Here is a 27,377-nt window from a genome sequence, read left to right on the forward strand (position 1 = left end):
GATTATATTGGGGTTATGTGCACCCACAATTTTTGCTACTGCTATATAGTGCCAGTTTATGACTGGTAATTCAAAGAATATATTGGGGTTACGTGCACCCACAATTTTTGCTACTGGTAGATAGTGCCATTGTCTCACTGGGAATTCCACAAATAATTTGGGGATTCATTCACCTTACATCTCAGGCTCTTGCCATATTCACCCAGGTTGTCAGTGCTGCACCAGCTCGTTCCCAGACAGCTCGGCCCGAAAAACACGTTACCTATATAGAGGATTTGGACAATGAAGACAACATGTTCTAAATCTAATGTCTGCACCTTCTCCAGAATTAAAATAAAGGCAGCGTTTAACTTTCAAATAGCACTGCACAAAGGAAGAGCTTATCAGCTTGTCTCATGACATGCTACTGAAAAGTGTCATTTGTGTATCTTAATGTAAATATAGTTGTATAAGCTTTTTGGGTTTTAGGCACTGCCAAGTTATTTATTACCACCCGCTCCCTTATAATGATGATGACGCCAAAGTCACTGTGGGTGTTCAGAGCTCACAGCTTTGGGTGACATTTGTCTTGCTCTCTGTCGGTACCAGCTGTCTTTTTGGATACCGTAAAGTTATGTTGACTTTATTAACAGCTATAGAAGCTTTAGCCAGGTTGTGACGGTGTGTAACCCTAACAACACTAAGTGGGATACACATTAATAGTCAGTCTATGTACGCTAAACGTATCACTGAAGTAATTTTTTTTCCCTCTCCCCTAATATAAGAAAGGAACAGACATTAGACCTAGACCGGGGTTCGAGGCTTGTAAAAATCCAGTATTATTTGTTCTTCATGATGTGAAATATGTGTTGAAAAGCAACCCAAGATGAAGTCAGCCATGTGTGCCAGTGTGTTACTTGGCATGCCTTTGCTGGCCCCAACTGTAAGGGTCACTCTCCATTTCCTCCATTTTCCACTCCCCTTCACACCATTTGTGGTGAAGCAATGGGATGCACTGAAGTGCACCCTCTAGCCTCGTGTGGGATAGGGACATCAGATGCCACTCCAACCCCCTCGTCTTCTTCCGCCAGCCAACGGTGCGAAGATGAGAGGAGTGTGCTCTGAATGTTTTCTGCCTAGCAGAGGCTAGTTCTCACTTACGAAAATGGCCCCACTTTGACCTGTATATCAGGCACAATGGTGTAGGTTTCAAAGAAACATGGCACCAACAAGTTGGAAAACGTGGGCCATGCGTGGACCGTGTTTGAGTCTGGCAAGCTCCAGATCTGCTACCAGGTTCCAGCCATTATCACAGGCGCAAAAATGCCAGGCCCCAGGTGTAGCAGGGAAAAAAAAATGCCATCTCAGCCAGGATGGCATCCCTGACCTCGGAGGCACTGTGCTGTCTGTCCCCCAAGCTGATCAGTTTCAGCACGGCCTGCTGACATCTCCCCATGCCAGTGTTACAGTGTTTTCCGCTAGTAGCTGGGGTGGAGGTTGCAGCTTCGTAGGGTTTCAGTCTACTCCTGCCATGAATTTTGGCCTGGGAGAGGAGATAGGCCACCCCAGTTTGCACCCGGGGAACAGACTCCACCACATTCACCCTGCCTGTCATTAAAGATAAGCACTGCAGCATCCCTGACCACAGGCGCTTGTCCATGTGTCGGTGGTCAAGTGGACCTTGCAGCAAAGCGCAGAGCTCTGGGCCCGACTGATGTTATGGGACACATGCAGGCGCAAGGCAGAGACAGCACACCAAGAGAAGTAGTAACGGCTAGGCCCAGCATAGGGAGGTGCCCCAGCTGCCATCTGCTGACAGAAGGCCTGGGTCTCCAGAAGCATAAACAAACACCAACATCTCCAGGGCCAGCAGTTTATCGATGAGGCTGTTAAAGGCTTGGGCATGGGGGTGGGTTGTGTTGTACTTCTGCCTGCAATGAAAAGCTTGGGAAATGTGGAGTGGCTGGGAAGAGGCGCATGATGGTGCAGGCCAAAAGGGCGCATGAGGGTGAACTCCCCAATGTGTCAGAGATAGGTGTGTAGGTGTCCTTGCATCATATACTTGCACCATATTTGGCTTTGGAAGTTAATTTTGTGCCAAAAAGTGGTTAAGACAGCGATCCCTCAGCTACTCCCGTTACACTGTCTATTGAAGTTACCATCTGTGGAAGTGGACCACCATTTCTAAGATCCCAAAGGAAGCAGGCAAGAGATGTGCAGTTCAGAAAAAAAGATGAGAAAATAAGTGTAGGCTGTAGAGCACAGAGGGATCGGAGAGGACAGAGCAGGTGTCGGCCAGGTATTCCCACAACATGCGCCTATACTTGTCCCTCCTGGTGACACTAGGCCCCTGAGTGGCAGTAATTTGTCCAGGGGGGCCATTAACGTGTTCCAGACCTAGGAATAAGTCTTCCAACAGGGTAGAGTTTTGCATGCCTTTGCTTCTACCCACTGTTTTTGCTGCTTAGCTTCCCTCCACATCTACACTGCTTTCACCCCTAAACATCACCCCAGTTTATGCCTTTGCTTCTACCCTTTTTTTTTTGTTGAATTAGCTTCCCTCCACATCTACACTGCTTTAGCCCCTAAACATCACCCCAGTTTATGCCTTTGCTTCTACCCTTTTTTTTTTTTGAATTAGCTTCCCTCCACATCTACACTGCTTTAGCCCCTAAACATCACCCCAGTTTATGCCTTTGCTTCTACCCTTTTTTTTCTGTTGAATTAGCTTCCCTCCACATCTACACTGCTTTAGCCCCTAAACATCACCCCAGTTTATGCACTTGCTTCTACCAAGGTTTTTTGTTGATTTAGCTTCCCTCTACATCTACACTGCTTTAGCCCCTAGACATCACCCCTGTCCATGTGGGGTCGGTGGCCTTGTCATCCACCAACTCCTCTTTCAATTGCGCATTGCCCCCTTACTGCAAACCGCACATGACCACAGCTTGCCTTGATGGCAACTGTGTCTCATGATCCCCACTTAGGTCCAGACAAGTCGGTGGCGGGTCCAAAACCCCAAAATTGGAAGGAAATGGCAGATGCTGCAGTATTTCTAACACCTGTTCCTGGTGCTCGGGCCTGGTCTGTGTTGTACCCTGCACCCTGCTTAACGCAGCTGCCATATCCGAAGTTGTGCTGAGCGCATGCTAATGTTTCGTGTCCAGTGCAATGGATGGGATGGGATTTCACATAAGTCTGCCACCCATGGCCACTCATGGTTGAGCAACTGAGGGAGTTGACTTTGACGAACCCGAGGGTTTTGGAGTTGGAACTACATCAAAGGTCTGTGCTGCTCACACACTCTGCTCAACACATGATATGTTTAGTGCCAGCAGTGTGGAGACGTCGCACAACAGCCGTTGTTCCAGCAGGTACAGGCGTTGTAGGAGTGCATAGAGGCTAGCAGCGGCAACTATAGACTTTAAAAACTATCCGCACAAGCGCCACACTTTCACCAGTAGCTCAGGAACATTGGGGTACCTTTTTCAAAAGATTAGCAGCAATGAGTTAAAAACGTGGCCCAGGCATGGAATATGTTGCAGGCTGCCAAGCTACAGAGCCAATCCCAGGTTACGGCCATTATCACACATGACAACATGCCTGGGCCCAGGTGCAGTGGCAAAAACCACATTGCCGTCTCATCGAGGATGGCATGACTCACTTTGTAGGCAGTGTGCTGTCTGGCCCCCAAGCTGATGAGCTTCAGCACGGCCCGCTGACGTCTCCCCACACCAGTGTTGCAGCGTTTCCAGCTCGTAGCTCGGGTCAATTTAACAGCGGAGGAGGGTGGTGTTTCAGCCCTCCTCCCAGGAATGTTGTGTGGGGAGACAAGTCAGGCCACCACATTTTGCGACCCGGTCCACGCCTCAACTACATTCAACCACTGTGCCCAAATTGAAAGGTAGCGTCCCTGTCCGCATGCACTTGTCCATTCGTAACTGGTCACATGGAACTTTAGGGCTAAGCGCTGAATTTAGGGACCGCCTCATGTTTGGGGGAAAGTGCTGGTGTGGACGGCACAGTGCGGTGGCGCAGTAGACACTCTGCCCAAAAAGGGCAGAGTGTCCCCCAGCCGGGATTCCAACATCTCCTGGGCCAGATTTCTTGAGATGAGGCCGTTGAAGCCTTGGGCATGTGGGTGGGTTGCGCTGTACTTTAGCATGAAATGAAAGGCTTGGGAGATGGGGAGTTGCTGGGAAGAGGCGCATGATGGCGCGGGCAAAAGGAGAAATGGCAGGAAAAGGTGAGGATAAGGGTGAACTCCCCAAAGTGTCAGAGGCAGATGTGGAGGTGTCCTGGCTGCTGGTCTGGACTGCAGCGCCAGCCCTGTCAACAGTGGGAGAGGCAGTGGCCACCAGGCCAAACGACGATTATCCTGCGCTTGCTCTCACCCACTGAGCCCAGGGCTTGCCTTCCAAATGATGGCACCCGCAAGAGGTGGTGAGATTCCTCTCCGCAGATCTCCAAACCATCTTGGACTTGCAAATTGCACTAAATTTGTCATGTAACTGACATGTATACGATGAGTCTATCCATTGTCTGTTCATTTTGGTGAAAGTCAGCCTGTCAGCTGACAGACAGCTGTGCTTGTCAGTGATGATGCCACCGGCTGCTTGTACCCCCAGTTTTTGCTGCTTAGCTTGCCTCCACATCCACACTGCTTTTGCCCCTACACATCACCCCTATCCATGCCTGTGCCTCTAGCCATAAGTCTGCCACCCATGGAAACTCATGGTGCAGAAAGTGAGGGAGCTGACTCTGAGGAACCCTTGGGTTTTGTAGCTGGTACTCCATCAAAGGTCTCTGCTGCTCACACACCCTGCTGAACATACGGTATCTAGGGTTAGAGCGTGTGGTGACCTCGCACAACAGTAGGTGCTTCAGGCAGATGTAGGCCTTTCTGGAGTGTATTGCGGCTAGCTCCAGGTACTGTAGACTTGGGAAAGTGGGTGTCCAAGTGCCGCACTTTCACCCTTAGCTCAGGTAATTTGGGGTATGTTTTTAAAAATCATTGCACCACTACATTGAACACGTGGGCCAGGCATGGAACGTGTTGGAGGCTGGCAAGCTCCAGAGCCCTCCAACAAGACAAAAAAGCCTGGCCCCAGGGGCAGCGGGGATAAACAAATTGCCATCTCATCCAGGATGGCATCCCTGACCTCAGAGGCAGTGTGCTGTCCGTCTCCCAAGCTGATGAGCTTCAGCCCAGCCTGCTGACGTCTCCCCACACCAGTGTTGCAGCGTTTTCAGCTCGTAGCTGGGGTCAATCTAACAGCGGAGGAGGAGGAGGGTGGTGTTTCAGCCCTCCTCCCAGGAATGTTTTGTGGGGAGACAAGTCAGGAAAATTCTTGAAACGGGAGAGTTTTGCATCTTTGCCCTTGCTGCCTATGGACATCCCTTTGCCTCTAGCCACCATTTTCCCTGCTTTGCTTGCCTCCACATCCACACTGCTTTTGCCCCTAGACATCACCCCAGTCCATGCCTTAGCTTGTACCCCCAGTTTTTCCTGCTTAGCTTGCCTCCACATCCACACTGCTTTTGTCCCTAGACATCACCCCAGTCCATGCCTTAGCTTGTACCCCCAGTTTTTCCTGCTTAGCTTGCCTCCACATCCACACTGCTTTTGCCCCTAGACATCATCCCTATCCATGCCTCTGCCCCTAGCCATAACTCTGCCACCCCTGGAAACTCATGGTGCAGAAACTTTGGTTGCTGACTTTGAGGAACCCTTGGGTTTTGTAGATGGAACTCCATCAAAGGTCTGTGCAGCTCACACACCCTGCTCAAGATATGGTATTGTAGGGTTTCAGCGTGTGTGAATGACGGACAACAGCCTGTGTTTGGACAGATGTAGGCCTTGCTAGAGTGTTTTTAGGCTAGCAGCGACTCCTGTGCACTTGCAAAAGTGGGCGCACAAGCGCCGCATTTTCAACAGTAGCTTCAGTACATTTGGGTATGTTTTTAAAAAACTTTGCACCACTAGGTTAGACGTGGGCCAAACATGGAACGTGTTGGAGGCTGGCAAGCTCCAGAGCCGCTACCAGGTTCCAGCCATTATCACAGGCGTAAAAATGCCAGGCCCCAGGTGTAGCAGGGAAAAAAAAATGCCATCTCAGCCAGGATGGCATCCCTGACCTCGGAGGCACTGTGCTGTCTGTCCCCCAAGCTGATGAGCTTCAGCACCGCCTGCTGACGTCTCCCCACACCAGTGTTTTAGCGTTTGCCGCTAGTAGCTGTGGTGGAGGTTGCAGCGTCGTAGGGTTTCAGTCTACTCCTGCCATGAATTTTGGCCAGGGAGAGGAGATAGGCCACCCCAGTTTGCACCCGGGGAACAGACTCCACCACATTCACCCTGCCTGTCATTAAAGATAAGCACTGCAGCATCCCTGACCACAGGCGCTTGTCCATGTGTCGGTGGTCAAGTGGACCTTGCAGCAAAGCGCGGAACTAAGGGCCCACCTGATGTTGAGTGACACGTGCTGGTGCAAGGCGGGGACGCCACACCGGGAGAAGTTGAGACGGCTAGGGACGGCATAGTGAGGTGCCACAGTTGCCATCAGGTCCGGGAAGGCGGGAGTTTCAACAAGCCGGAACGCCAACCTCTCCTGGGCCAGCAGTTTAGCGATGTTGGCGTTCTAGGCTTGCGTGGGTGGGTGGTTAGCGGTGTATTTCTGCCGGCGCTCCAATGTCTGAGAGATGGTGGGTTGTTGTAAAGAAGCGCCTGATGGTGCCTTTGATGGTGCAGGAGAAGGAGATAAGACAGAAACAGGGGAGGATGAGGGAGAAGTCAACAAAGTGGCGGAGGCAGATGAAGTGATGTCCTGGCTCGTCCTCTGGAGTGCATCGCCAGCACTGTGAGCAGAGGCAGTGGCATGAACGGCGGGCGACGTTTGTCCTGCCGTTGCTGCCTGCCACTGATTCCATTGCTTGGATTCCAAATGACGGTGCATTGAAGTGGTGGACAGGTTGCTCTTCTCAGGGCCCCTACTCGATTTCGAGAGGCAAATTGTGTAGACGACACTATATCTGTCCTCGGCGCATTCCTTGAAAAAACTCTACACCTTCAAGAAACGTGCCCTCGATGGGGGAGTTTTTCTGGGCTGGGTACAAAAGGGAACATCTTCGGACATTCCGGGTCTGGCCTGGCTTCGGCAAAGCAGCTGACCTCTGCCTCTGGACATGTCTCTGCCTCTAGCTACCCTTTTTGGTGCTGCACCTGCCTCAACATCCACACTACTTTCCCAGCTTGACATCTGCCTTGTCCAGGTGGGGTCGGTGTCCTCGTCGTCCACCACCTCCTCTTCCAACTCCTGTCTCGCCTCCTCCTCCTGCACAATGCGCATGTCAACTGGCTGCCCTGACAGCAACTGCGTCTCATCGTCGTCGATGAGGGTGGGTTGCTGGTCATCCGCCACCAAATCGACCGGAGATGGAATGGAGGAGACTCTAGTGTTTGAGCATCTGGACACAGATACTCGTCTGTTAGGTCCGTGGAATCGCGAAATGGAGGGGCAGGTTGCGGTACAGTCAAAGGAAGGGAGAACAGCTCTGGGGAGCAGGGACAGTTGGGGTTATTGTTCTGGGAAGATTGGGAATTTTGGGTGGAAGGAGGACAAGACTGTTGGGTAAGAGGAGGTAGAGGCTGCCTGGCTGGTGGACAATGTGCTTTAAGCGTTATCCGACAGCCATTGCAAGACCTGTTCCTGGTTCTCGGGCCTACTAATCTTTGTACCATTCAACCTAGTTAATGTGGAACTTTTGTGCAAAGCGCAGAACTTAGGGCCCGCCTGATGTTAAGGGACACACGCTGGTACAAGGCTCAACTCACCCTAAGTGCCAAAAACACTGCTGGTGCAAGGCTCTACTCATGCCAAGGGCCTCAATCTCTGCTGGTAGCTCAGCTTAAGGTCCTGTAACTTTGTTTGGAAGGGCTCATGTTAAGGGCTAGAAAAGTGAATTTTGGAAGGTCTTACCACATCACACTCACACACACACACACACACACACACACACACACTCAAAATGACAGTTAAGGGTGAGGGCTTTTGGAATTCCCATTGCCTATTCCATTTGTGGTTGTCATGGGGAACGTGATTTAAAGGGGTGGTTGTTACTGTTTGTTGAGCTTAAATTGGGGTTTGTGTCCATCCATTTGGGGAGTAAAGAAGGTTTCCAGGTATTTTCCCACTTTGATAGAGGTTTTTTTGAATGTGGAAAGTGTGTAGTTGTTAGGCAGTGATGTTGGGGTAATAGAGGGTCTTTGGTGTGTTAGATGCCCCCAGACATGCTTCCCCTGCTGTCCCAGTGTCATTCCAGAGATGTTGGCATCATTTCCTGGGGTGTCATAGTGGACTTGGTGACCCTCCAGACACGGATTTGGGTTTCCCCCTTAACGAGTATCTGTTCCCCATAGACTATAATGGGGTTCGAAACCCGTTCGAACACACGAACATTGAGCGGCTGTTCGAATCGAATTTCGAACCTCGAACATTTTAGTGTTCGCTCATCTCTAGTTATAAGCTATCATGGGTGTCCACCAGTTTCTCGCAGGACTTTTCTGTCTGCATATTTTAAGTGAAATGGGAGTAGTGTGACCGTAGCCTGAGTAGAGTAGATACTATCCAGAAGATGGCTTCTGTTACTTAATAACAAAAATAATGTAAATATAAGAAAAGGCAGAAAATGCATGTTCAACATCTGTTTTGTGTTCTAGTATATGTTAAATCCATTCACAGCTGAGCAGTGTATATACAATATAAACAGTGTGTTTTCCATGGCTTAGCGCTGAGCAGTCACCATAAAAGTACTGGCCATAATGTGAAAGAGGCAAAAAGCCATACTGGGTTCTAGCAAGTTTCAAAGTATGCCAAGTGGATTTGGTAGATAGTAGCATAATAATGTCATCATTCAGGAAAAGTGACTAGAACCGATCTATCTACTCATACTTGAAAGAGCTAAAGAACGCTAATTTTTTGTGTAAGACCTTTGACTTTTGGCCTTTTCTTGAAAATCTATTTCATATTTCTTACAGACACAACTTGTATTCCAGCAAAGACTGGGATAAGCAGTAACAGGACATGAATCAGCAAGCTAACAAAAGCCATGCTTCACACTACACTGTAGACTAAAACATCTTCTGAAGTTAAGTAGCTGCTGAAATGAGAAATTCTCCAGTCAGTCCTAGAAAACGGGAAAGGAATTGACAACTTATTTCTTTATATTTCTAAAATACTACGGTATACATAAAGGTTTCCTAAATCATTACACATTATAGAAGACCTTTCATGTCCTGTAAGATAAGGAATGTTATCAAGATGATTTCAGCACTTTCAGTTTTGCAGATATCTGCTTTGGTTCCAGAGATTTTGGTGCCGTTAGATTTGTCTGCTGATATCACTGAATTCAGCTTTGCAACGGTATATAATAGGTCCTATCTTAGAGGACATTAAAGTTCCCCTTTAAATAAAACTATCTTTTGCCTTATATAGGGGCAATTTGTGGCCATTCATTTGATATTTTCTCAATCTTGAACAATTTCTTGTCCATCTAACAGTACTGTATACTACTTAGGCTTCACACTTTTAACACTTGTCTTTGTTACATTATGTGTATATACATTATATACAGAATATGCCAGATATGAGTGGTGAAAAGTTAACCCTTTCCTGCTGCAGACCTTTTTTTTATTTTGACTCCCCACCTTCCAAACCCCATAACTGTGTTACTTTTCCATTCACAGAGCCATATGAGCTTAAAGGGGTATTTTAATTTCAAGAATCCTATCTATACTGCTAGTTTATGTAAACTCAAGGGTTTAAAAGATCCAAAGACTACTTTAGCCTGCTATGTGAAATTATTCCTCCCATTGTTTATACATCATTTCCATGGAGCTGTACCTGTCTGATACAACAGGACAAATGAGTCAGTCACTGCTCTCTGGTGTGTGTGTGGGGAGGGGGTGACTGACTGCTCTCACTGTTATCTACAGCTCTGCCAGCAGGACAATCTGGTCAGCTAATAGCAGTTTTCTGATAAAGGATCCAGGAGCCAACCTGTTATCTCTCTATGTAAACACAAATATTGATAAGTGTTCTCTACAAACCTGTGTAATGTACTGTGCATATCATATTATTATTTGATCTGCATTTAGTAATCATAATAATCTCTTGTGGGAAAGACAAAGTCTATATTGTGATACTTCATAGTGTACTGTTCATGAAAGCTACCTCCCCCAAGCTTGCTGAATAATACAGGAAGAGAGAAGAAGAGACAGCAGGCAAAGCTGCTTAGACAGGGAAATGGGAAAACCCCTTTAATGTTTGCAGGAAGTTGGGAAAAAAACTTCAGAATGGAGTAGAATTTGAGAAAAATCTGTGTTTAGTCGACTTTCTTAGGGGCTTTATTTTTACAGTGTTCACTGTGCAGCCAAAATGACAAGTCATATGTATTGTATGGATTGGTACGATTCTGTGGATTCCAAAGACATTTAGTTTTATTTATGATTTAACTCCCTTTAAAAAAAATCCAAAACTTTACAAAAAAGTTGAAGATGCCATATTATTCATAATGCTTCATTTTTGCAGGGCCAGATGCACTTTTTAGTAGCAGAAGTTTAACCTCCTATAAAAATTTGGATAAAAAAAATGATCATAGCACCAGACATTCCCCAAAATGTAGCAAAGTGTACTCTGATCACAGGCATTAGCGATGTGTTTCCACTGTACAATTGCAGCTTACAATAGTAGCCTACAGGCAGCTGGAGAGAAAAGTGGGCAAAGATAAGAAAAACAGGAGACAGACACAGCTGCAGGTAACAGTATGTGTTTTATCTCACATCAAGTGCTGACTCACATTAATACTGCTCTATAATGTCCTATATTTTCCAGCTGCTAATAAAGATAGATGAGCAGATTCTCTTCTACTTTCTGTGTGTTGTCTACAGGAGATATCATAGTTGATAACCAGCACCGACTAGCTCTGAGACAACTGAGCATTATAAGAAAAAATGTCTTTGTAACGTGTGTTATACCATCCTGATGAAGAGACCTCTATAGAGTCTCGGAAGCTCGATATGTCATCAAAAAATTTTTTAAGTTAGCCATTAAAAAAGGTATCAACTACTGAGGACTTCTTTCAACTGAGAATTAGGAATAGACGCTGCAGAGTGGGAGTTATATGATGACCAGTGTTATTGCTTATGATTTATGCAATGTATATTGGAAGGTTAGGTCCACTATAATTGTTGGCATCATTGATACTCTTCATTAGTTTCTGATTAGTTAAAAATGAAAACTTGCAGAGCAAAACCATATTGTATTACATTATGGTTTGCTGGTATAATAGTAAATTGGTTGGTAGTAAAACACTGGCAAAACATAGCCGCAATGAACATATTAAACCTAAATAGCAAATGTGAAGACTAACACGAGTCAAGTGAATGTTGTCCTCTGCAGATCTGTCTACTTTCCAACTCCTGAGATTAACAAAACATTAAGTTCAGTTACATGGATATCATAATTCTTAAATTGTTTCAGAGGAACCTCTGAATGGCAAATTTGAAGTAAAATCATCTAACATCCAGGTCTGTGATGCTTTGGGAAATATGCCCAGAAGTTTTCACTTTGATAGATTTCTGCATCTTTTCTGCTTCGTGAACTTGATCCAGACCCTTCCTTAGACAGTAATACAAACACTTCACACTGCATGTGTTTTGCCGGTGTTACATGACTGCATCCAGTGTTGCTGTATAGCCAGTTGTCTCACTGCCATATTTCATGTCCTATACACCTTATTACCAGATGTGTTCATGCTACCTGGGCAGTGGTCCCAAGGACTGTTTTGCATAGTGGATGTGTAGAGTGGCGATGAGCATTTGTTTCTGCCAAATCATCCCCTAGATTCAATGTATTTTTTTAAATCCATATCTTTGTAAACCCTTTTCCCTTTGGGACAAGAACACACTAATGCCAAAATGTGAAAATCCTGCATTAGTAGCAAAGGTTTCAAGGGGTAAGTGTTACTAAAGCACAAATTACCTTTAAGAGGAGTCACATTTTTCAACACTTAGTACCTCTAAGTGTCGTATGACTGGTCGATTGTTCGTGAGATGCCTTATGAACATTATTCATAAGCAGCAAAAGGATATTGCAATTTATTTTTACATCTGCTAAACAGATCCCCATATAAGTCAACCACTACTTTAAATAAATCACATTCAGCAAAACGTTTACAGTCAGGGAATGCACCTTACATTTCCAGTCACTTTATCTGCATAGTACGAATCCGCTGAATAAAAATTTATTGTTCGAAGAATCTTTCTAGACCAGTGGTTCTCAAGGCACTTTACACATACTCCTGGAGGTACATCCACACCTGTAACAGTGTACTCTGTTCTGGCCTGAGGAAGACGCCAGAACGGTGTCGAAACGCATAGCCATTTTTCTGTCTTTGGAACCAATAAAACAATTTTAATTTGTACCATTTTGCCTACTTGGCTATTTCTCAGTAGCACTCCATCATTATCCTGGTTTTTTCTCTAGCCCTTTATACTTTCACCACCTCCCAGGTGGGTGTCTGGGTAGGAGCTGTTTATCGAGACCTCTTTGCACATGGGCGCCAGTAAGCTTTTGCATTTACAAGTAATGAATAAAGCTTACCACTTACTTCTTAATCCCTTAAGGATGCAGCCTAAAACGACTTAATTTTTCAGTTTTCAGGTGACATGCCTCATTTGCAGAGGCCCTAAACTAGAAGTACAGTGAAACCCCCTAAAAGTGGCCTTTTGGAATCTACACCTCTCAAAGAATTTATCAAGGGGCATAGTGAGCATTTTGATCTCAGATTTTATTAACATTGGGCATGAAAATGAAAAATTAATTAAAACTTTATCCTTAAATGTTTCAGTTTCACAATTGGTTAAAGGAAACAGTTCATGAAATAATTTCTCCTGCAACGGCATTACTCCATATGTGGCTGTAAACTTCAGTTTATGCCCACATGTATGAAACTGTTGTACTCAGGATAACATACCTAACAATGCCATAGGTGGGTATAAACTGCTGTTTGGGCACACAGCTGGGCACAGAAGGGAAGGGGCGCTATTTGGTTTTGGAGCATAATTTGGTTTTTGGACATCATGTCACTTTTGCAGAGCCCCTGAATTTGCAGTAAAGGGGAATCTGCAGACACATAACCTCCTTTTGGAAACTACACCTCTCAAGTGACTTATCAAACGGTATAAAAGGCATTCTTAACTCTTGAGTGTTGCATTAATTTAATGTCCAAGAATAAATATGCAGCTGAAAAATGAAAAGTGCAAATTGCAATTTTTCTATACATACACCATTCCAGTGCCCAATATAATGCACCAAGCTTATATCAACAGAGACAAACACTACAAAAACTGTTAAGTGGTTATCCTGGGCACAACAGAATTTGGAGTATTTGTGTCTGTCACAAGTTGTACACAGCATATTCTGCACTGAAATGATGTATTAATGGAAAAATTTCCATTTCCACTTTTCACCATCAGTTGCTCATTCATGTCTGGAAAATAAATGAATGTAACACTTAGAGGTTAAAATGTTCACAAAATGAAAAAAGAATTTTTCCATCCCAATAATCTCCTGGAACCATGGACATGAAAGTGGGCTGTGTTTGCATTTTCCTTGTTTACTTAAAAATGTTCACAGAACCCCTAGATAAATTCCTGTAGTTTCCTAAATGGAGTCACGTGTCAGGGGATTCCGTTTTATTTGCATTTCAGGGCTCTGCAAAAGTGGCATGGTGTCCAAAAAACAAACCATCTAAATCTTTGCTTAAAAACCAAATAGTGCTCCTTCCCTTCTGTCCCCAGCAGTGTACCCAAATAGCAGTTTAGAATGAAAAGTCCTCAAACCAGAGGCTACATAGTGTTTCTACTTGCATGTGCTGTGTGCATTACAGGAAGGGGAAGGAAATGGTGATGATGATGATGATGATCTGGAAGAGAGCAATGTATAGCTGGGGTATGTGGGACAGAAGAATGAGTCTGAGTAATAACTCATCCATTTAGATCATCATCTTTCTTCCTTTCTCCTTACTACAGCACATACAGCCTCTGAAAAATGAATTTACTATAGTTTCTAGTCTCTGGTTTCTTCTCTGGCCAAATTGTAAACCAAAGGATAAAGACCATAAAGCTTTGTACGCTGTGAAAAAGCAGCAGGAATCTATAAGCAGCTCCACAATCATAGCCCACCGCTTCTCCTGTGGTCAGTCTCCTCTCTGCTGCTAGAAATGGGTTTTACATGGCATGACCTTAGCCTTGGGGTGTTTTTACAGGGGTAAACCTACTGGATTTTTATTAAACAAAGTGATTTGCATTTTTTTGTATTTAGGACATTGGCTATCTGATAAACATGAGAAGTTTAGTGGTCATTTAAGTAAAATAACAGCTTTTTAAATGTATTTACATATTTCATATTTGTTACACTCAAAAGATATTTTAATCATTTTATGATGGCACCAACTTTGGCATCAATAATTATAATCAATACTCATGGTAATTTCAGTCTGTTGAAGAATGTCGGTAATAAAATAGCTGTTGGTGTGGCTATAATCATATTAAACTATACAGTCAGTGGGAGGAATGTATCAAGCCTCTTGTGCCTTTTTATTAATTAGATTGCATTTGTTTTTATGCATTTTTTCCCCGGTTTTGTAAATTTTTCACCCATTTTAATACTTTACACTGTCTGTGCAGGATTTATCTTTCACTTTGGCATTTAATCAATTCTTATTAGAATTTTTAAAATTAACAAAGTGAAAAAACAAAGACACGAATAACAATCAGAAAGCATGGAGGCACACAGGCCCCCTGGAAAGCAAAAAGCAGAAAGATACAATTGAGGTAGAGGACATGTACTGTATCGAGGAGGCAGGTAGGGTCAGAGACCAATGTAAGAAGAAGGGCCTGAGAACCTGAGACAACTACAACACCAACCCCGAATAAACTTAGAGCATGAGTAGACAAAGACAAGGGGAGGACAAGACAAAGAACAGAGGGGTACACACAACAATGGGAGAAGGAGGGAAGTTAAACAGAGGGTAATAACCAGTTTCCCAGAAGAGGAGGACCAGACATTCCCAGAACAGGAAAAGAAAGAGAAGAACTCAGAAGACTCCTGTAAGATTACCCATGGCCGCCAGAGGGACTCAAACTTGGAGGGATTCAGAGAATCCTCTGCTACCAGGGCCTCCATTCTCCAAATAAGGAGAAACTCCTGTAAAAACTCGACTTGAGTAGGTGCAGCAGTGCCGCGCCAATGCTTGGGAATGACCGTTCTGGCAGTTGTGAGAAAATGTCACTTTGTTTTTTTGATGGGGAAAGTGGGTGTGGTTTATGTGGCGTAATATTTTATGATGTTTTTAACATGTGCCCTTTCAATATATGGACAGCATAAAGAAACATGATCTATGTCTACTGTATATATATAGTTATTAAAATCCGGCTAATTTTTATTAAACTTTGAGAGCCAAGTGACAAGGCAACCTCTTTACATGGAACCATCCACTACACAGACTGACCTATGTTTGGACCTGGACCTAGGCCTCCAAATGAATTTGGGGAAGTGAAATTCAGATACACTCTAATTTTTCTTTTGGCTGAGGCCCCATGTGACACCTTGCAATTTCTGAAACCATTGCGGTTTGTCAATTATTGCCAGTATGTAAATTATACCTACGTAAATGCCAGTGGTTTCCCTATATGTGTAACTGAAACAGTTACTGTAGGTTTATTCCATGCTTCCATGTATACTCTTCTAAATTCATTTGGAGACCAAGGTCCAGGTCTAGAAACTGATGTGTCTTGCTAGTGTTTGGTCCCATCTAAGGGGGCATTCACATGGAGTAACACGGCGATGATTTTGGCACGATAACTCGTGTAAGAATCAGCACTGCCAAAACGACTCCTATTGACTTCAATGGGTTTCTTTTTTGGCGCGGAACACATTGAAGTCAATGGGAGTCTTTTTATTAGCGCTGCTTTACTCTGTGTGAATGCCCCCTAAAGAGGCTGCCTTGTTGCTATCAGATGGGTGATCACAATTTAATCAAAGTGCGTGCTAAGAACATAATATTCATAACTGTACAGTAGACATAGTAGTAATATTTTTAGTGTTTAGAATAATGCTGTTGCAGTTTTTGTGTATGCATGTGTATTGCAGCCATGTTTACTATGCATCTACACATGTTTCATATTGTTTGTCAGTGCTGACCAAGTTTGTTTGTTGAATTGTTGAAATGTCTACGTTCTCTAGAAAAAAAGGCAGTTCAGATCTGATTATTTCAATGTAACTGGAGACAAATATGGCTATGCATCGCTGTATTTACATAAATTAACATTTCCATGAATAGGATTAGGGAATAATTTTGGTGAAGTCAAACATATATCACGTTTTCAAGTTAGAAGTTTTTTTAAACTATGATATAAAAGCACAAAACTGGTAATTTTTCTTCATATGGGAGGCTCTCTTGTCTTTTCTTTATCATCATTACTAATAATAATTATTATATTGGAGTTCTAACTTTACACTTTCTATTAGTTAAAGGACATTTATTGTTCTTTTCTTCTGAAGACACAATGAAAACCTGATTAGAGTAAAACTCTTTTTATTATTGTAAAACATTTTGTTGCGTTTTATATCTGTGGTTAGTTTATGAACAAAATGTACCCATTGGGAAAAATATATGTTTCTGAATCCAAAAAGTCATGAAATCTGAGCAGTACTGGAATCGTTTTATTAGCAAAGACCTGCCAATATTGGATCAATAAGCTTAATATCCTGATACTGGCACCAGCCTAGTATATAACTGGCTGAGACTTGGCCACAAATGATCCATTCTAATGGTTTTACAATGCCTGGAGGACCAATCTATCAGATGAAATGTTAAAGGCCACTGTCACTTGGATTGTCTTATTGTGTTCTTCTTCTAACTTAAATTTAAAAAAATAAACCTGAATTGTGAAGGTCTCTTCCTGTGACTAATCCTCTAGAGAGAACAAATAAGTGGGCCATGAGATGGCATATCGTGCCACTTCATCTACGACTAGTAAGTGCAGAAAACCAACTTGGAGTTTCAGTACACCTTTCATTATTACTGCAGTGGTTGCCTATACATCTACCACAAACAATTATTAGTAGTCCAGAGCTGAAATGTTCAACCTTACTTGTCTGCTAAGGGTTTCACAATACTATGGCATTGTGCCAGGTAAGGCTTGAGGTAAACACTTTTTTTTCATGATGTCTTATTTTTACATTTCATACCAGGGCTGAAACCACAAAATAAATCTAGATTCCGAGACACCTTACAATTACCTAAATGTATGTGCAAATATAGCTACCTGTTTCCATAGATAGATAGATAGATATGTATTTGAGGTGTCAATGATGGGGAGGGTCATCTACGAAACCCCCCTTTATCAGCACAACACACCCTAATAGGTTAATAATGATATAAAAAGGGATTGTCCATTTAAGCATAAAACAAGTAAACCTGACTGGCTCATATATTGCCAACATATTTTATATTTTTTTCAGTGATTGCATTTTTCAGTATTTTGCAATATATTTCCTATTAGTTGCCTGTGCAGAATACATGATATATCTATACATCATATATCATATATAAAGTCAGAACTGATTCCTGGGGCCAGTCCTCACTGGCCCTATACCTTTTCCATTGCAGGATGGCTCCCACACCTTGAGATTGTGGGAGCTGTCTGGTTCCTATGGCAGCTAGGAGCCTAATGAAGTCCCATAGACCACAATATAGTTATATTGTGGTCTATGGGACATGCAATCAAAACATTGCAGGTTCAATAAAATAGTAAAATGGTAAAAACATTTAAAAAAAAGTAAAAAAAAAAAAAAATTCAAATCACCCCCTTTCCCTAGATTTCAAATAAAAATAAACTATAATAAAAAAAATCTAATCATTCATTATCAAATCCATCCCTGCATACAAAAAAACGCAGGTTTACAAATATATGAAAAAAATGTTCCCATACTTTGTAATGGGAAAAAAAAAATCAAAAATGCGAATAAAATGCGACCAAAACATCAGACATTACACAAAATTGTATAACCAAAAACTGCATCTTGTCCTGCAAAAAAAAAAGGACGCTTTATGAATCCCTGTACATGGAAACATAAAAAAGGTACGAATGTCATAACATGGTGACTCCAAGGATTTTTTTTTTTTTTAAGTTTTTGAATTTTTTTTAGGGGTTAAAACATAAGAAAACAATATAGATTTGGTGTGCTTGGAATCATACCGACCCATAGAATACAGGTGACATGTCATTTTGGCTGCACAGTGAACTCCGTAAAAACAAAGCCCGTAAGAAAGTCAAACATATATTCAATCCCACGTCATTCTGAATTTTTTGTGCAGCTTCCCAGTACATTGTACAGAATATTAAATGAAATCATTACGAAGTACAATTTGTCCTGTAAACATATGGCTCTGTGAACTGAGAAATAAAAAAGTTGTGGGGTTTTAAAGGTGGGGAGTCAAAAACAAAAACTGAAGATACGAGAAATGTCTGTGGTAGTCTATAGCCCGGATTTTCTGTTAGAAACATTTAAGTTTTTATTTTTAGTTTCATATAATTAACAATGTCATAAAGTTCTATGAACTGATTAGTAAAATTGCCTTTTATTGGTTCTGTAAAAACAATGTAAATTTCATACAAACTTGTTTCCCACAAAATGGGGAAGACGGATTTGGATCATATTTCTGTTGGAATTTTAACCCTTTATGGTACTGTGAACCTTACATAGAACTTGGGAACACAGGAACATAGAAGTTTGATGGTAGAAAAAGGCCGCCTGGTACATCTAGCCTGTCCTTATATAATTTCCATCTTATCTTAGGATAGACGTGTAGATTTTTCTAATGGCTATACAGATTGACTCATTCCAAATGCAATTACACATTTACTAAACCTGCAGTTCGTTAGTTTAGTAAATACACTGTTGCAGGGTGAATGGTATCTCTCTGCTTAACTTTACCTGTTGGTCGGCAAACCTTTGTCTCTGTCCCAGGAGTGAACCTAGCCTCTCTGCTGCCTGAGGGGAACTATACATACATAGTCCCCACATAGTATAACACCCCCTTTTTTTGCTCCCCCATCATATACAACCCACATTTTTTGCTCGCTTCATGGTATATGACCCCCTTTTTCTTGCCCTCCCACATGGTACATAACCCCCTTTTTTCCTACCCCACAGTTTTTAACACCTTTTTAGGGCCCCACACAGTATATGACCCCCTTTTTTACCCCCACCCACTTATAGTATATGACCTTCCCAATATAGGTTAGGCCGCTACCTATTGTATTATTGCAATGGTTTGCGGCCGATAATTTTTACTCACCTGTCCACTGTCCACATTCTTGTGCAGGCCGCGCTCCGCCCTCCTAGAGGTGACAATAGAGGGTGTATGCACAGGTACATGGACAGGTGAGTAAAAATTATTGACCGCTACATATTGCAATAATTCAATAAGTAGAGGCCTATTAATATAATGCTGCCCCCGCCCCCCCCCCCTCATATTATTCCATGAGGCGCCACCTGAGGCCATGTCTCTGCATCAATTCCTTCCTTTTTACTATAGAGAAGTCCCTTGTCACCAGCATAAGAGTTGTTAATGGCTACGAGTCTCAGCCGATACCCTGCCCTGCTAGGTAGCGGTGAATAATTTTTTTGCATCCACTTCCAGATATTATTATTATTATTATTATTATTATTCTGTTGTATTCTATTCTATATTATTCTCAATGATTAGATAAGTGGTAAAAGTAGTACTAATACAATTACAATACTAAAAGAAAAATGACTTAAAACAACTTTTGCTTCTAAATGTTACCCATGCTCCTTTCTCTCTGTCACATAAACCAACCTGTCTCTGTTTGAGATTCCTGTGAATTCACCATCTGTTGAGGATTCATAGCCCAGTGAAGTTGCCGACAGAATTCTTGCCGATCATCCACATGGATGTAATCATAGACATTTTGATGCATGACGTCAGTCTGAAACACCAGAGAATAAAGAATGTATCAGATATATTTTATACCTTATGCCAAGTGGTTGTATCCTATATTTCTCAAATGTTACTGATATACAGTGGTGCTAGAAAGTTTGTGAACCCTTCAAAATTTTCTATATTTCTGCATAAATTTGACCTATCTGATCAGATCTGAAAATGAGATAAAGAGAACCTGATTACACAGATGAGTCAAAATATTAGATTTGGACATTTATGTATAGAAGATAAGGATCCAACATCACATATCTGTAAGTTTTAAAAGTATGTGAACGCTATTGTCTCCTTCCAACACTGATCTAGTCCCCATGGAACATAGAAATCAGATGACCCAATGGCAATACCTTCAGTTACACTCCTTCTATTCCTCCCTAAAAAATTCCAGCAACCTCCATAGGTCTTTTCTTCTCTTTGAGCGTCTTTGTGTTTGCCCCTCTATGCCACCACCCCCTATCTCACTCATCTACATCCTCTTCTTCTTTTTTTTTTTTTTTTTTTTTTTTCTTTTTGTAGATTGTGAGCCCCACATGGAGCTCACAATGTACATTTTTCCCTATCAGTATGTCTTTTGGAATATGGGATGGAAATCCATGCAAACACGGGGAGAACATACAAACTCCTTGCAGATGGTTTTATGCCCTTGGTGGGATTTGAACACCAGGACCCAGCGCTGCAAGGCTGCAGTGCTAACCACTGAGCCACCGTGTGGCCCCCCTACATCCTCTTCTTCTCTGATGCAGACAGTGCTCTCCATTTTGTGGCTAACTGGGAAAGAAAGATTGGGTCTACTTTTCTGCCAGACAAGTGGCTCTCAGCCTTTTGTTCTTGCCATAAGTTTTCTATATCTAGCAGGGCACAGGAAACTAACCATAAGATCCTCTCTAGTTGGTACCAGGTTTCATCAGTCCTCCATGAGATCTTTCTGACAACCCCCTCCTGATTGTTGGAGATGCTCAGCAGAACGAGGCACTATGCTGCATGTTTGGTGGAATTGCTCCCACCTCCGCCCCTTCTGGCATGAGGTTCGCAGGTTTATTAGGAAAGTGACTGGGGTTGCATTGAGAACAATCCAGCCCCACTTCTACTCTCTATATGCCCTTGTAAGATTCAGAGGCATGTCCGCCAGCTGGTAGGCTTTTTGCTAATTGCAGCCAAGTCTGTAATTTACCTCTTCTGGAAATCTACATGCCCCCGACCTTAATGGACTGGTTTCAGGAGATTCTGAACATTTGACACATGGAAAATTTGATTTCAGCACTTCGACAAAACGATATTGGTCACCAAAAAATATGGCTGTTTTGGAATAACTGTCATCACTCATCCATCTTCTCCTTTTTCTCTTTTGTTCCAGGTACCACTCTCCAACCACTGTAGAATTTCTATGTACTTAGGTCTTGGCCCCTTTTCTGTTCTCTTTACATGTTGTACAGTTTTCTATACCTTTCATGTTGGACCTTATTGTTTATATGTTTTACAGCACCATGCTGCGTCAGGAGCTTCTCCCTTACCTTCTGTTAACAGTTCCTGTTTTGGGGGTTCGCTCCTCTTTTCTATGTTTTATAATTTTATGTTTTGGTTGTTCCCTTTTCTTTTAATTTTAATGAAAACCTTTAATAAAAATTTTTGGATGTAAAAGTATGTGAACATTTTGGATTAGCAGATACTTTGAAGTTGAAATTAGAATCAGTTGTTCTCAATCAATTGGGTCAGAATCAACTGTGAGTGGGCGACCTGTATGATTTAACCTTTTGGTGACATCCGATGTACCATTTACTATTACTAGTACTGTAGATATGGTGGCCACTTAGGAGCTGCCGGGTCTCCACTGTACTATACAATAGTATTGCAGTCTTTGGGACAAGTAATCTAAAGATAAAAAGGTTCAAGCACCCTAGGGGAGCCTAGAACTTTTTTTTTTTAGGTTTTTAAAAATGTAGATATTCAAATTACACCCCTTTCACCAGATCTCAAATAAACAAAAGACAAGTAAAATAAAACAAATTATGCTTCCCCAGGTCTGAATAACCTGAAAACAAATAAAAAATATTTTTTCCATATGGTGACTGCCGTAATGGGAGACAAAAATCAAAATGGCCAAATCCTATGTTTTTGCCATTTCGCCTTCAACAGCTTCCCTTCTAGGCAGGATCAACCAGGAATGTGGGCTTGCCATGACCATTGGACAGACTCCGGGCTGCCCTTAATGAAAATCTGAACAGGCCAAGTGTGGGAGGGGAACCCCGAACATGCCGTGGGAAGGCTGATTGGGGGACATTATAACTACAACAACCTGTTAGATGCCATGTTTATTATTAACTGTAGCATCTTAGGACAGAGGAGAATTCCCTCACACTGGATATGTGGAGGACTTCTTCAATGCCTGTTTCATATCTTAATGCTCAGTAATTAGGACATGAAAAGGAAGTGTGGTGTGAGCTGGTTATCTGGAATAAAGTAAGGCTGAGGCCCTACATAGTGAAAAAGCTACTTTTTTTGCTGTAGATTTTGCTCACTGCAGATTAAGCCAAACCTAGGAGTGGCTACAAAACGAATGGGAAATATAAAGGAAGCTATTATACTTCTCCTTTCTGCTCAACCCGCTCCTGGCTATGACTCAAAACACTGCAGCAAAATCTGCAATAAAAAAGTTGCGTTACCACAATGTGGGTCCTTAGCCTAAAGAGGTTATTGGCAATGATTAAAGAGAATTGCCTTTCCCTTCTCATGCAGGACCCAACATAAGAGGGGGCACTTTTAGACCTAATTGTATACAATAGACCAAACAGAACATCAAAAGTGGAGGATGGTGTTCACCTGTGTAATAGTGATCCCAACATAGTATATTTTCAAGTATCCTTTATTAAAATCTTTAGTGGAAGAGATACAAAAACAATATATTTCAGAAAGGCCAATTTTCACCAATGAAAAGACGACCTTAGGGTCATAAATTGTGACAGTGTCCTTAAAAAGAAGAACACAGATTTATAAAAGCATCTTAAATTCATCCTGTAAAACATGTATATTCTTCAATCCTACTAATTCCTACTAATATTATAAATGTGAAAGTTTGGATGTTTGTGTGTTTGTAAGTCAATCACGCAAAAACAGCTGAACGGATTTGAATGAAATTTGGCACATAGATAGATTGTAACCTCGATTAAAACATAGGCTACTTTTTATCCTGATAAATGACATGGCTTCTCGACTGTTATGAATTTATGTTCACATACTATATTACACTGCTCCTGCAGCAACTTATCTCAGGTTTTGATAAAGCCAGGTCTGTTATCTCTGTATGTAAACGCTCAGCTAACCCTCAGGGATTCTGTACATGTATTTGCATATTACTGGTCAGCTCTAGGCAGCATGCTGACACACTGGATGGGAAAGCACCTGTAATCCAAATTGGCAGTTTGCTACTTTTAAACATACCGAGAGAAAGAAAATCGAATTTGTTGCAAAATTCTGAAACAACGACAGCTATGAACGTAGCTGGAAGTCAACAGAGTTCTCCTCAAGCGGAGCTGACGGGGATCATCACTCCAACAACACACTCACAGCGAGCTGCTGAGATGCCATGACATACATCGGGAACAGCGTGAGGAACAAGCTCAGCGGCAGGCCAGATTGACAGCTGCTGAAACGCCGGAGCAGGCGAATCATCAACGCCAACAGCACGCTCATTATATGGTGTCCCAGTGAGCTGCTGAGATGCCGAAACAATCATGGGCACAGCACAAGGAATGAGTTCAGTTGCAGGCCAGCTTGACAGCTGCCAAAACGCCGGTGCATTATCAGTGCCAACAACATGCTCATTATATGGCTTCCCAGTGAGCTGCTGAGATGCAGGAACAATCATAGGCATAGTGTGAGGAGCAAGTTCAGCAGCAGGACAGCTTAAGAGCTGACAAAATTTCCTGCCGGAGTAGGCAAACCATCTGTGGCAGCAATTTGCTGAATATAGGCGGATCATCGATGCCAACAACACGCAGATAAAGTCGCGGGCAGAGGCTAGTTATATATATAAAAAGAAACTTGAAACTGAGGCTGTGGGCTCTAACATAATTAATCTGGGTGTAATGATGGAGGAGAATGAGGAAAAGGCTAATCTATTAAATACCTTCTTCTCTGCTGTTTTTGCAAAGGAATCCCCTGAGTATAAAAGTGGGTGACGAACCCCAAAGTTTTGGAATGTTCTGGTAGAATCTGGTTCTATCTGAACAAGTTCAAAAATCCCTAATCACTAGTACAGCCACACATAGATATAGCTGAGCTACAGAGAGTGCGGAAATGGACAATCAAGTTAATTAGGGGAAAGTGTGAATGTAAGATTTTAGAGATGATGCAGCAGTGCTCAGTAATAAAAGAAAACTCTCCATATACTCCAAGATCCTCATTTGAATAAAAAATAAAAGTGTTTTTTCTATGCATGCCTGGGGCTCTGAAACATAATGAAGGTATCATTCTTATTCCACTAACAGTGTCTACAGAAATGCAAGCACTTTAAAGTAGCTGTGGGAAGTAATATACTCCCTTTAATGTTTTATAATTGTTTACCTTTTTTTATAAACTTTTTTTACACTACTGCACCATTTGCTGTGAAATGTATTATGAAGTCTGTAGGACTGCATCCACTATGAGCAAAAGATGAGCATCTTGCCGCAGGCGGCAGATCACAGGGTCCATGAAGGGACTGCGCTAGCAAGCGGGTCATATGCAGACAGTGAGTGGCAAACTGCAGCACTGTCTGCCCTTGAACTGTGGCCTGCACATTTCCCCTGGCACCCCCATAATGTTAAGAGTTGCCTTCAAGCTCCCCCACCCCACGATTTCTGAACTGTACACTTATTTTATACTAACAGAGCCATCAACAGTCAGGAGATGTACTGGCATACAGGTTGGCATACAACCCATCATCCTTTAATTGACAGCTCTCCCCGGTGAGAGCTGGGCTGGCAGTTAGGGGATGTAATCTGCAACACACAGAGAAGCCTGGGGAAGGTGAGAACCATCTCAAAAGCCCTTTTCACCTAATTTGCATATGAATAAAACAGCAATTTTGTTCATAAAGGTATATTTAAAAGTGTGTAAAGAGCACTACAAGGTGCTGCAAGGCGCTGAAAGACTGTGGGTACTGTTTATGCATGTCATACATAGGGAGCCTATGTGTGATGTATTGCAATACTATAAAAAATAAATAATGTATTTTGGTCACCTCAATTTCCAAAAAGAAATAACAATAAAAAGTGATCAAAAAGTCATACATACCAAATATTGGTACCAATTACAAGTACAAGTTGTACAAGTACAACTTGCCCCGCAAATTAAGAGCTCTGACATATCTCCATCAACTAAATAGAAAAAAGTTATAGGCATCAGAATATGGTGCCCCCATGAAAATCGGTAATTTTCAAAAATTTTATTTGTAAAAGTGGTAAAGTGTAATAAAACTAATATAAATATGTTATCATTATAATCATAATAACCCACTGGACAAAGTTGCCATGTCAATTTTAATGCAGAGTGAATGTTGTAAAAACAAAATACAAAACATTATGACAGAATTGTGGGGGGGGGTTTTCACACAGACCCCCAAAAAACATTAATAAAAGTTAATCAAGACATATGTACTACAAAATGGCACAATTGGAAGTACAACTTGTCATGCAAAGAATAAGCACTCACATAGCTATGTTGATAGAAATTTTTTTAAAAAAGTTATGAATTTTGGACCTTGGAGAAGGAAAATATGAAAAAGTTGCCAAGCATTAATGTACAAACTTCCCTGCCTCCTTAAAGGGTTAAACTTTTTAACATTTTACAAATGTTTTTTTCTTACTTTTTTTTTTCAAGTCCTCCTAAGGTATTTTACAATTAGGGGGCTTGATCAATACTATAATATACTGCAATTCATATTGTGAGAGAGTGAAGGGTGTGGTCTGGGAAGACAGGTATGTCCCAGCCAGGCAGCTAAAGGGTGTCTGGTGAAGACTCACACCAGGGAGGTCAGGCCTTAATAACAGTCTGAGTGTGAAGACTAGCAGTGTGGCACCACACAGACAGAGTTGAACTGTCCAGACCGGACCTCCAAAGCAGGTACTGTGCCACCCGTTGTTATTAGAGATGAGCGAACAGTGTTCTATCGAACACATGTTCGATCGGATATCAGGGTGTTCGCCATGTTCGAATCGAATCGAACACCACGTGGTAAAGTGCGCCAAAATTCGATTCCCCTCCCACCTTCCCTGGCGCCTTTTTTGCACCAATAACAGCGCAGGGGAGGTGGGACAGGAACTACGACACCGGGGGCATTGAAAAAAATTGGAAAAAGTCATTGGCTGCCGAAATCAGGTGACCTCCATTTTAGACGAATAGTGGATTTCAAATCCGGGTCATATGAGAATGTGAACTTTGTGACTATGAGACAGGGATAGCTGTACAGGCAGGGATAGCTAGGGATAACCTTTATTTAGGGGGGAATGTTATTAAAAATAACTTTTTGGGGCTCTATCGGGTGTGTAATTGTGATTTTTGTGAGATAAACTTTTTCCCATAGGGATGCATTGGCCAGCGCTGATTGGCCGAATTCCGTACTCTGGCCAATCAGTGCTGGCCAATGCATTCTATTAGCTTGATGAAGCAGAGTGTGCACAAGGGTTCAAGCGCACCCTCGGCTCTGATGTAGCAGAGCCGAGGCTGCACAAGGGTTCAAGCGCACCCTCGGCTCTGATGTAGGAGAGCCGAGGGTGCACTTGAACCCTTGTGCACCCTCAGCTCTGCTACATCAGAGCCGAGGGTGCGCTTGAACCCTTGTGCACACTCTGCTTCATCAAGCTAATAGAATGCATTGGCCAGCGCTGATTGGCCAATGTATTCTATTAGCCTGATGAAGTAGAGCTGAATGTGTGTGCTAAGCACACACATTCAGCTCTACTTCATCGGGCTAATAGAATGCATTGGCCAGCGCTGATTGGCCAGAGTACGGAACTCGACCAATCAGCGCTGGCTCTGCTGGAGGAGGCGGAGTCTAAGATCGCTCCACACCAGTCTCCATTCAGGTCCGACCTTAGACTCCGCCTCCTCCGGCAGAGCCAGCGCTGATTGGCCGAAGGCTGGCCAATGCATTCCTATGCGAATGCAGACTTAGCAGTGCTGAGTCAGTTTTGCTCAACTACACATCTGATGCACACTCGGCACTGCTACATCAGATGTAGCAATCTGATGTAGCAGAGCCGAGGGTGCACTAGAACCCCTGTGCAAACTCAGTTCACGCTAATAGAATGCATTGGCCAGCGCTGATTGGC

General features: G+C 42.7%; 1 protein-coding gene across 1 annotated transcript in view; it reads right to left on the bottom strand.

Moving 5' to 3' along the window:
• The window catches only part of AHRR (aryl hydrocarbon receptor repressor), a 238,436-nt gene that overhangs the window by 42,888 nt on the left and 168,171 nt on the right, over positions 1–27,377 (bottom strand). The window contains exon 6 of the mRNA XM_075271111.1: positions 19,930–20,059. Coding sequence (XP_075127212.1) covers positions 19,930–20,059 — 130 coding nt within the window. The remainder of the gene's footprint in view (positions 1–19,929; positions 20,060–27,377) is intronic.

This window comes from Leptodactylus fuscus, chromosome 4 (assembly GCF_031893055.1).
Source record: "Leptodactylus fuscus isolate aLepFus1 chromosome 4, aLepFus1.hap2, whole genome shotgun sequence".
In the NCBI taxonomy this organism is placed as follows: domain Eukaryota; kingdom Metazoa; phylum Chordata; class Amphibia; order Anura; family Leptodactylidae; genus Leptodactylus; species Leptodactylus fuscus.